Here is a 12,059-nt window from a genome sequence, read left to right as displayed (position 1 = left end):
CCTCTCATCCTATGGCAGCTGGGATATGTTGCAGAATAAGCCTAGAGAGCTACCAAAAAAATCATTACCAGTAAAACCTACTGTAAATACATCTTGGTTGGAAAAAGCCACACACACAGGGAGAACATGCAAACTCCACACAGAAATCACTGCAGCACCCTTCTCCTTCCTCTTTTTTAATTCATTGTTTTAGTAGAAATATGGTTTAGACATTCAAGACTCCTTCAGGATAATTTGCTGATTTACGCCCTACATTGCTCTACATAAAATATTTTTCCGTACTAAAATGCTGATAATAGATTTTAAGCTGAAAGGAGAGAGCTGTGCCTATACATAGTAATGTCCTCTTGAATTTACTGAGCTTTGTCCTTTCCAATAATTACTCTCAGTTCATGACACACTCAAATATCAGTATCCGTGATGGAACGGCTGACTGTGGCTTTAGGTTCTGTTTTCCAGCTCCACAGAAGAGGCAGGTGCTTTGTCAGTGTAATCCATTCTGACAGCCTGATAGTTTTCCATTTCCTACCACCTCATCTACTCTCTGCAGAGCTCCACTTGAGAGTTAAGTAACATGTTGTTCGGGGTTGACATAATTGGAGCAAAGGATGATAATTTCTTTAGAAATGTTGCTATTACTGGTGGCGAGCTGACAGGGGTCTGCATGCGACATGTTGTAGTTCAGCAATGATGTGTCTCAAAGTGCAAAGGTGGGCATTTTTTCCTCCGCCGTTCACTCTCGACTGCAGTCCACCTAGCGGCTATTTAAACGCTCCATCTTCAGCCATTTCAAAGTCAGAGGAAGGCAGGCAGGCGATTTGGTTTCTTGCATTGTGAACACAAGCCTTCCTCTACTGTGCATGCAATGATAAAGTGGGACTACATCAGATTATTTTTTGGAGTTTTGGGATTTTGTGCTGACAGATAATCTTTGGCTTCAGGAACGATTCACTGTTTGATGTTCACTCTGCTTCACTCAGTTGATCCTCAAGCTTGTAACTCATTAGATAATGAAGAACAGATGGATTACACATTAAGTATAGTGTGATTTGCATTTAAATGTGGCATACTTCCAACTGTCAGAGCTTTTGTCAACATATTTTTCTGCAGGACCTTTTAGAATAAATGACTGTTGGTGCAGCAGATCAGTCAGAAGCTCCATTAGAACTTGAAATTATGAAACAATTTGAGGCATTTTAATTATGTTACAGTCTGGTGTTTTTGGCTGCAAAAGCACAATTCTTACTTGGATACCAATAGTAATGGATAGACCAAAATTAAAAACAGTAGGAAACATTTGTTTCAGCAATTTTGTCATAAGCGTTTGCATAAGATTAATATTCCTAAATTGTTACAAAATCTAGACTACACTTCAGACAACCCCAGAGGAACTGTTGAAACTGCACTGATCAGTATAGCCAATGAGTTCAATGATCTAACGTCACGCTGTGAATGGTGACATTGTTACCAAAAATTGAGACAAAGAACACAAAGAATTGTGTACGTTAATACTGATGTACCACAGGGATCTCTACTTGAACCACTTTTGTTTTGGGAAATGCAGATCTCCATGCCAACAGCACACAAACAGTCTTCTCTTCTGGTCCTCCTGACTCCTCCCATCTTATTGGAGAGTTGCTTGTCAGAATTTCGGCACCGAGTTTGTAACACCGCCCACATTTAAAAATAAAGATCATATGTTTTATTTGACATAGTCACTAAATATCCAATTCAGATTCACAGCCACCCTGGGGCGCGCTGACAGAGGCGAGGCTGCCGGACACTGGCGCCACCAGGCCCTCTGACCACCACCAGTAGGCAACGGGTGAAGTGTCTTGCCCAAGGACACAACAACCGAGACTGTCTAAGCCAACTGGAACTGGAAGCCAACCTTCCGATTACAAGGCGAACTCCCAACTCTTGAGCCACAATCGCCCCGATATACTTAATGCATAGACTTGATATCAGCCTCTTGGCTGGGATAGGCTCCAGCCGTTCTGAGAGAAAATGATGGGCAAGACCGCTTCAAGCTGAAATGACATCACTTGTTACAACGCGGGTATGCAGAAGAGCTTCTCTAAAGGACCAGAACCTTTAACCTTGAAGCTCGTGGGCTACAGAAGATAACACCAGGCACCACTGCTGTTAGCTAAGAACAAGAAACGGAGCCTAAAATCCACATAGACTCACCATAATTCAACAGCAGACTGGAAATATGTCGTTTGGTCTGATGAGCCTTGATTTCTGTTACAAAATACAGATGGTGGGGTCAGAATTTTGAGTAAACTATATACGCATGGATCCATCCTGGCTTTTGTCATATAGAAAACTTAAGCACAACTATTTTGAGTACACATTTCATGCTCGTTCCTCTTCTGAACAGACTCTAACACAGAGCGAGCTGCACTGACCATTATGGTAATGCTGAATTGCTCTGGAGTCCATTATAAAGTAATTTGAAGACTCGCTTAATGCCACGTTAAATGCCACCATCAACACGTATCCATAACACACATTTCCATTTCATATTAACACATTGTATTATTGTTATACACCAGGCATTTTTTAGTTTTATTTGCCTAATTTTGCCTATAAATATCTAAATGCACTTCTGTATTTGCCAGAGGCTTGTATCCAGCACTCACCACTTATTAAAAAAAAAACCCATTAAAGAGAGCTGAGAGAGACACTGTCAACATGACTGAAACCTATCAATTTAAATGGCAAGTGTATTTCCCCTGAAATTACTCCCTAACACCTCAACATTTTTATAAGAACTAATTTCATTCTGTCATTAATCAATGTCAACATGACATTTTTCTTTGATATGTGACCATTTTCTACAGATCCACTTGTTTTTGAGTACGTGTGAGTGAGGTGACGTTTTTGTAACTTCTCTCTCTTGTAAACGATGCTGCACATTTCCATTAACACAGCTGTAATCAGTATTTATCTGGGCACACTGGGAAGACCGTTTCCCAGGTGACTGCTAATAAGATGATAATAGAAACATACTTAATCTACTCCAGCTTCTTTTTAGACACCAAAGACTGGCTGTTACCTGATTTATCTAAACGTTGTCTGTAGCCTGATTAGTAGAGTGTGTGTTTGTCCTGTTTGCTCTGTTCCTAAATGAAACAAAGCTTTAACTCTTCAGATTTTATACCTGGTTTGTTTAGTTTTATCAGACTGTGCCATGTTCCTTTGTTGTCTGGAGTCATGCTCTGCTGCAGATCAATACAACTGGACAAAGATTCTTTTCCAGGAACAGTTTTTGGTTTAGTTACAAACCATTTTTTAAAACCCAACTACAAGGCACTCTTTGTTAGTTTCCTGTAACGCCGTGGTCTCTCTGAATCAAGGTCTGAGTGCACAAAGTTTGTTGCTTTCCTTGAAACTGAAGAGAAACTTTTTTTTAAACTTGTCATTTCCTCTCCAGGCACCGAAGAGACCAAACATGAGTATTTATACTCTCACATGTGTGGCCTGTTAGAAAGTCCAGAATCCAGTCAGCAAGAACTCAACCAAGACTGATTACATCATGTGGTTTAATCGTGCTAAATGCCAAAGAAGATTTGATAAAGAAGAGTTTGGCATGACACCCCGCTCCGTAAAAGTGTTTAAGCAGCAAGTTAAAAATAGTTTGCCATCTTCCACGTATCTGTTGGCCTATACAAACACTGTGGAGGCTCCTGTTCTCTTTAAATTGATGCTAACACCTGCTTAGTGTTGCACAAAATCATTGACCACAAACATAATTGCTGTACTCATAACAAAATAATTTAAAAGTGAATATTTTGAAATAAATGAAAGGTTTTTCTAACTGATTTATTCAGTTTCAGAACTGAAGGGAAGGATTTATGATGCGTGCTGAAGTCAGAACGTGATTTCATTACAGATGTGAGAGTGCATTATTTACTCCATTAGCAAAATATGGACATTTTTAGGTTCTGCTGAGTGATTTTTTTAGTTTCAGTACAGTTATTCTAAACTTACTCACTGTGCATGTAGTTTACATGTAGAGTCAATACACAGGTTATTGATTATTTTCATCATGGTAACTGCAGCAGGAGGTGATTTCCCTGATTACAGAGGAGATTTCTGTTAATATCTGGGGCACCAGATATACTTGCACCACTTACATTGAATAATTGGGTTTGATTTGGAAAGAAAAAAAAAAACATACAAATAGTTTAAGAAAACAGCTGGAGTCTATAACTTCAGTATATCGAAGTTCAGACATGCTTGGAGTAAGCAGACAGTGAGAACTTCAGACAAAAATAGCTGATTAGCCCTGGTTGAGGGAATTCTTTTGCATGTAAATGGTGCTTGTGTATCATCCATCAGTAATCGAAATAATTTGGTCAACAGAAGCAGAAAGCTCACGCATCGTTCATGTATTCCACGCAGGCTCCATCACCCCCTTCGCCCTCAGCTAATGAACCAAAGTATGAGAAGCGCTGGCTGGATGCCGTCTCCCTGCCCTTGTTGATGGCCAGAGTCTCCAGATACAAAGCTGGCAAAGATAAATTAAGGTAAGGGTAATCCAGCATGATATAATTCACCTCCAAGGCGCACAGTTCACTGAGCGCAGTTGTTGGCTTAGCAAGCACTTTTCATTTAAGCGGGACGATGTTAATGCCAATATCTATGCACAGGCATAAACGGCTTAAAAGGTCACCGCAGCGACGAGGCTGTGGCTCAGAAGGCGCGACTGAGAGAACACTGGTCGGACTTGTAAATGCTTTTGATTATTATACCCGTCCTTTTTTGTATTGATTTTCTTGTGCAATGTAATTTCACAACGGGTTTTTTTCCACAGGCTTTTTCAATCAGGCTTTTCAGTCATTTCGAAACTGTAGTACAAAATAAACCTACGAGGCCTGTTGTTTGATATTGTTTCACATTTGACAGTTATAACCTATAGATCCCAAATGGCAGGCTTGTATAAACTGCTGAAATGCATTGATTTTTTGCCCTGTGTGTAGCAACCATTTCTTTCTCTTTGTGTTTCTTTGTGTTTTCTGTCATATGAAGCACTGATTTATTTGGGTTTCTGTTTTTGGAGCCATCTCCTCTCATATATGTAGAATATTTCTGCACTGGGGGAGAATTATCATTAGCATCTTCACAGTAATTAGGTAATTTCAGGTATCTACCATAAATCCATTGTTAATATGAGAGACTTTTTTGATTGTGTCCCCTATTTGTGTAAAGTGATCGGTGCAATTTGCATTTTCTGCTGCTCATCGCAGTCCCAGTCACGGGGACAGCAATCTAAGCAGAGATGCCAAACCTCCACCTCTCCAAGCCAACCTACTCCACCTATTCTTGTGGGACGCCGAGATATTATTATGCCATCCGAGTGACACAATCTCTGCGGTGTGTCCTGTGTCCGCCCCGGGGCCTCCCCTCAGCAGGACATGTCTGAAGCACCTTACATAGAGGCATCCGGAAAGCATTCTGGTCAGATGCCCGAACCATCTTAACTGGATCCTTTCAGCATGCAGAAGTATCCCCTCGTCTGAGCCCCTCCTCTGGCATAGAGCTCAACACTGTGTCTAAAGAAAAGCCCAGACAGTCCAAGATCCTTTTTTCCTCCGCTTGTATCCATGATATCATTTTGTTCGGTCACTACCCACAGCGTGTGGCTGTAGATGATGGAACATGGATGCACCGGTAAATCAACAGCTTCGGTTTAATGCCGAATTCTCTTCTCAACATGCAGGCCGGTACAACATCTGCATCGCTGCACCAATCCATCTGTCAGTCTCCCCCTCCCTCAGTCCCTCACTCATGAACAAGATACTTGAACTCGTCCACTTGGGGCAGAAACTTGGTCCCAGCCCAGGATGCCTTTACCACCTTTTACTGCCTGAAAATCATGACCATAGATTTGGAGGTGCCAATTTGCATTTCACTCAAATGCAAACCTCCACATTGCAAACTGGAGGTCATCACCCATGTAAGGTAATTAACTAGCTTTAGCCACAGCAGAGTCTGAATATTTGCATGCATCATATGCAGATATCCATATTATTTGCAGCTTGTAAGCTATAAATAATTTGAAACTTCCCATACAAAATTCTATTTCAAATCAATATAGCATCTATATCAATTTATCAAGCAATATATCAATTAGTATATTAGTGTAACATTGTGTCAAATCACAAATAAAATATTCACAGCCCTTTTTTGTGTTAGGTAAAAACAGCAGATTCTATAAGCTTGAACAAGACATAGTTGTCTATTTAAAGAATAAAATGACTGTTAAAGTGATTATTAGAGATATTGATAAGAAATGAGCTGCTGTAGAAAATGCAGATACAAACTGGTACCACGAGTTTAGGTGCTTGAGCTCTAAACAACTATTAGTTACCTTTTTCAGAAACAGGAAGCTTAATAAAACCTCTAATTTCTTCCATTTAAATGGCTTTTCTTTCAAATTGGAAATTATTTACCTTAGTCCATTTTCCTTATCATTGTACTGAGCACTAGTCCCCACAGGGTGTGTCAAACTGCAGAATTCAGAAATTGCAGGTACTTAACGATAAGTAAATGATGGGACTCTGCTCTGCTCAGTTAATTAAAAATGTTTATTAAACTTGTTTATTGGACTCCGCATTGGTTATTATGTCGTTTCAAGCCGTAGGCAGCAGCGAGTGATAAGAAAATTGTATAAAAGTGCTACACAGTGGTTTTTCCTTCCCTCATGTTCTCCCGTGTTACAGGAAGTGGTCAGTACATAGTTTAACAAAACTTCAGCTGGGCTGATTCTCACATAATTTAAGAAGAAAAAAAAATCCTGCACTGGAAAACAAAAGCACGCTGAAGTAGTAACGGAAGCACTCGATATGGACGACTGTATATTGAAAAGTAGCACACACAGTTGGAAAGCTGGAATTAAGTGTTTAAATTTTCCTAAATTACTTACTGAACATTGATCTAAATAGTCTCTAATGTCCTGTCAAGTTACTAACTCAGTGGTTTCCAACAAATTTGTTTTTTTTACTCATCCTAACAGATGAACTCAAGGTCGTCTCCATTAGCACCAAAAAAGTTCATATTTAAATGTGTAAACCTTACTTTATTACAGAAGTGAAATAATTTAGATGACTAACTACTGTGAGTCTAAACTACAGTTCATAATTAGTTCTAACTAGGGATGCACCGATACCGATACTGGTATCGGGGCCGATACTGTAAAATGTGTGTGTACTCATACTCGTAAAAGTTAACCGATACCAACTTATTTCATTAATCAGAGGGTGGCTTGTCATTTTTGTTGTAGTTTTTTAGATTGGCCACTAGGGGGACATCATCAAACAGGCACAGGGATAGGCGAGTGAGACTGGCAGCTCCAGATAAAAAAAGAGAAACTGGAGGCTGCTGTAGCTAGGCTAAACAAAATGTCAGCAGTGTGGAACAGCCAACTTTAAGTCAGGTTTTGGAAAAGCGATGAAAAATGTCAAGAGAAAATCCACAGGCAGTTAAAATAACAGAGGCTCTGACTCATTTTATCGCTCTGGATGACCAGCCAATGCCAGTCGTGGAAAACATAGGATTCTTCTCAGCATACTCGAGCTGTGATATGAAATTCCCAGCCGCCCACACATCAGGGAGATAATGGTGCCAAAACTTCTAAAGAGGTAAAGACAAGCAGTGTGTGCGCGATGTCAGTCCTCGGTTTAACGGCACAGTGGACTGATGAGGAGTTCGTTCGTCAATGCCAAATACTTTCATTATTTTGTTTGTTTGTTTACAATATGGACACTCTGCAACAATTTAAAAGTTTATTTTATTCTCAAACCTAATTTGTATTTATTTTATTCCAAACAGAAGTGTTTATTTATTATTCTGAAAGCTCGAGACAGTGCCCAATAGTTCAGTGATATTTTGTTAAATTACAATGTGGAGACTCTGCAATAATTTAACAGAAGTGCTTATTTTTCACTTGAAATTTTTTTGTGGTCATTTTTATTAAGATATTATTTATTATCGGCAGAGAATAAAATAAAACCTTTCTTCCAATTCATTGCATTTGTGTGTGTGTGGGTGGTAGAAGTATCGGTTTTTGTACTCTGTATCGGCAAGTACTCAGATCCAAGTATCGGTATCGTATCGGTTTGAAAAAATTGGTATTGTTGCATCCCTACTTCTAACCAAATAAGATTTCATCCATGACCTATGTAGTAACGCTCATCTAATCCATCCTTTTATATTGTAAGCCAGTATGAAGCTCTAGAAAAGGTGCCGCTCCTCCTCGTGTTAGAGCCACACCAGCTATCATGCCGAGTACCCACAAACCTGTGGGGGCATTGTTAGGATCTGGAGTTGCTGCTGTTGGTCAAGTCCGAGTTCAGCAACACTAAAAAAAATTAGGTCACCTGACTCCTGACTGAAGATCAGCAGTTTTTTGCTTGCTGATGGCATAGATTCATGGCAGATTTCATCATCAGGCTCCAACTGTGACATTCCGGGAGGACAAGTTGTTTTTTTGTTTTACACACGCCCACCACAGTCCAAACTGTAACCTCAGTGGCAATCTTTAGGATGTGCTGCTGAAGACTTTACTCAGTGGTTCAACTCTCCAATCATTATCAATACTTAAAAACTACTCGGCAAAAGAAAAATGCAACAAACTCAAACTGAAATAAATCTGACATTGGAGAGGCGAGTCAAGGAGGCCATTTATGTAAAAAGGAACAAGCCTCTCTAAGAGTACATCTTTCAGTGCAGTGATTGCAGCCATTTCCCAATTGTCTGTACTCATGGACATTGATTAATGGTCACGGCAGTTTGCATATCAACAACGATGAAAGTGATCTCAATGCTCATTGTTATGCAGCGGCGCTGCTTTGGATTGTTATGCATGTGTATTGTTTATAAGGCTGGGGAAACCTGCAGTCAGCTGAGACTGTGTAAGTCACTTAGATGAGTGAGGAAATACTTCCCCCCCCCCCACTGAAAACGCTGCATCCAGATGAGCAGAATCGACTTTCTGGGATTGCATAAGCTTATTATAAACAATGCTACGGTGAATGCTCGCCTTTATCAAAGCTAAAGGCGGTCCACCAAAGTAGTCTTGTGTATGACTTTTTTTTGGCCGGGCACTGTATATTGAGATCAATGCATTACAGTATTAAAGGAGACAGATGTTTAAAAAAAATCAATTCATCCATCTGCGCTGGTGGGAAGTCTCTGGGCTCCCTGTGAATGACCAAGCTCTTTTTCCTAAGGTGAGTTTAAACACTCCAGAGAAAGTTCATTTGTGGTATACACCAGAAATGGAGAATTATTTTGTCAAAGACATAACAAATATTATAATGAATTAATTTAAAGGAATGAGGACGCTTTCATATTTACACTGTAAATGTTGCATCTAAGATTTGGCGAATCAGTTTGATGCTGTGGCTTCAAAGTCTGTAAAAAATCTTAAGGATGAAAGAAAATTTGACATTTCAGAGTAAAAAATATTTTTGTAACTTCAAGATATCCTTATTAAATATATTCTTTATTGAAGTATCGCTTGATCAGTCCAAAGTACAGAATCTGCGGCACAGTTCGCAGCAGGAGGCGATGCGTCTGGAGTTACCCTTTACTCCTAAATTTCATATTTGGATGAAGCAACAGTCCTGCAATACTAAATCTGTCAAATGCTCAGTCCAATCAGCAGTCCAATGATTGGTAAGTAGGACCAAAGAAATGTATTGAGAAGATTTGGAGCTTGGTCACATTGAATGTAATAACCTGATGCTGAATCTGAAATACCAGAGTCCAGTCAATAGGGAACCCTGCAGGCAGTGAGCAGGTCAATATCAGAGTTTGCACTGAAAAAATGTGGGTCTGTTAGAAAGCACAAATATAGATCGGATCAGTGTGGACGCGAGGGCCACAGCCATGCTTATAATATCCACCTCACTTATTCATTTACACACATTTACAACGATAAACATGCATATTGCTGTTTTTTATGTTAATCGTTTGTTCCTCTCAGTAATTATCATGGCCATGGAATAAAACGCATTCAACAGCAGAGAGCTGACGGGGGTTTGATTTGAGTTCGTTTAGCTTTGTGCTTAGTTGCGTTCGCATTTTGTTTACACTGTTTGTTTTATTGGGGGGTTAGTATGCGAGGTCTCTGAGGTCATTTTGACTGGATAGTTTGTGCCTCGTTGCCAAACTCCAGTCGATGATAAATAATAAAAGACTGAGCACCAGTCTGGATCATACGGAGCCCCGCAGGGGACATGGGAGGAAAAAAAATGAAGACGGACTTTTGCGAGATCTCGCAAACATTTTAGCCGCATTCTTCGGACGCTGGCTCGAAGCCGACCGGGAGGTCGAGGCACGATGTGCCGGGAAAGCGGTGTTCCTCCCGGCTGTAGTAGGTCTCGACCTCCCGTTAGCGAGAATGCGGCTAAAACTTTTGCGAGATCCCGAGTTTGTTTTGCGAGATCTCGCAAAAGTCCATCTTAATTTTTTTTTTCTCCCATGTCCCCTGCGGGGCTCCGTAGGATCAGGATGTTAAAGTCAGCCAGTTCTCACTGGCCAGGCGACCCATTATATAATTTTTTTTAATGGTTACTTATTGTTTTTATTCCATCTAAGAGAACAGTGCCATCAGCTACAGATTGACTATTAAACATTCCTCGTATTCTTATATTAAACGTTAACTGGCCAGGCTGCTATTGTGGCCGTCTTCATTCAGCTGACAGATGCACACAGGATTAACACTTGCATATGAAAATGCACTGATAGGTCATTCATGTCTTTGAATCAAAAATCTGATTCAAGGTGAATTTCTAACTTGGCAAGTCACTCTGATAACCAGTTTTTGAGTTTTATTGACGTCAGAAATCAGAATAAACTTTGCCCAAAAGAAAAACTGTCAAACATCAGTAAAAAGCTTTCAATGAGACTAAGAATGCTTTGTTCAGATCTAGGCTCCCTCTTATTTCTGACTCTCTGAGCCTTCTACCGCTCATAAATGTATATTTTTTTTTTATTTAGATGTACACGTTTCATTGTGCAGAATGAAGTGCAGGTCATCCAAACAAGGTTGGTCTGTGCTTAACTAAAAGTTGTGTAACTATGAGCATAATGTGTTGGAGCCAATCATTGCTCAAAGAACATCTTGTAACCAACAGCTACAGTACAGAGAGAGGTGTTCTCCACTTGCTAACATGAGTTCTTGCAGAAGAGCAAGACTTCCAATCACAAAGCAGCTGTGTCCATTCGGTTTTTCTATTTGTTTTGGGGGTTTTTGTTAGGCTGGTTTTTTTTTTTTGGTAGGTGTATGAGGAGTCAATAAAAACTGCGAAAAAGCTGCCAAATTCACAACAATGAAGCGTGTTAATCACTGCTGTAAGCGAGAGAAATGTCAGGTGTCCAAGCCTGAAAAAACAAATATCCAAATCCCCAAATTAAAAGCTGAATTAATTATCAGAAAATTAACATTTGATTAAATGAATAATAAGGTGCAGCACTCATTTTTCAGTTTGGCTCACACAGACCTGGATGGGGATAGCATATTTAATATTATCCTTATTATATTTTTACTTAGTTACATGCATATATCCTGTAATGTAAGAGTAGGTCCTGAGATGATTTCTGTAAAGCTTTTCTAATATCTCATTCCCACTTGGAGCATGAGGATTTTCCATTAGTGTTGATGGAAAGGTGTTGAGTCATGGTCTCATTTAAAGTTGATGTGGACTCTGCGCACTGCGGTGTATTTGTATCTGAAAGTTTAAACAATGCTCTAGTGGTCCTTGTTAGTACATGCTGTATGCTTCCAGTTGGTATGCCAGATACTTTTTCCAAAAGTTTTACTCTCAAATGCTAAATCTAATTCTACTCTTAACAAAATGTTTTAAAACAAAACTAAAAGCAAAGAAGAAGAGCAGGCCTTGTTTCTTTCTTTTTGCAAACATTTTTTCAGTAATACCGAGGTGTCAGAGATGTCCCTCATCGAGACGTAATGGCGTATTATCAGCCTTTTGTTTAAGCTATAAAAACGGATACATTTGAAAGGGAGGAGGCCTTGCATATTAGCA

The 12,059-nt window shown here is 39.7% G+C and overlaps 1 protein-coding gene and 1 long non-coding RNA gene across 2 annotated transcripts in view; one reads left to right on the top strand and one right to left on the bottom strand.

The window, feature by feature from the left end:
- Window positions 1–12,059, bottom strand: part of LOC146495751 (uncharacterized) — a 146,001-nt gene that overhangs the window by 87,009 nt on the left and 46,933 nt on the right. The gene's annotated exons all lie outside the window — the stretch shown is intronic.
- sntg2 (syntrophin, gamma 2) overlaps window positions 1–12,059 on the top strand; it is a 103,992-nt gene that overhangs the window by 49,215 nt on the left and 42,718 nt on the right. Inside the window, exon 9 of the mRNA XM_085143785.1 lies at window positions 4,411–4,535. Coding sequence (XP_084999911.1) covers window positions 4,411–4,535 — 125 coding nt within the window. The remainder of the gene's footprint in view (window positions 1–4,410; window positions 4,536–12,059) is intronic.

This window comes from Neolamprologus multifasciatus, chromosome 19, assembly GCF_963576455.1.
Source record: "Neolamprologus multifasciatus chromosome 19, fNeoMul1.2, whole genome shotgun sequence".
In the NCBI taxonomy this organism is placed as follows: Eukaryota; Metazoa; Chordata; class Actinopteri; order Cichliformes; family Cichlidae; genus Neolamprologus; species Neolamprologus multifasciatus.
The sequence above is the reverse complement of the archived record's forward strand: the minus strand, read 5'-3'. Positions and strand labels throughout refer to the sequence as shown.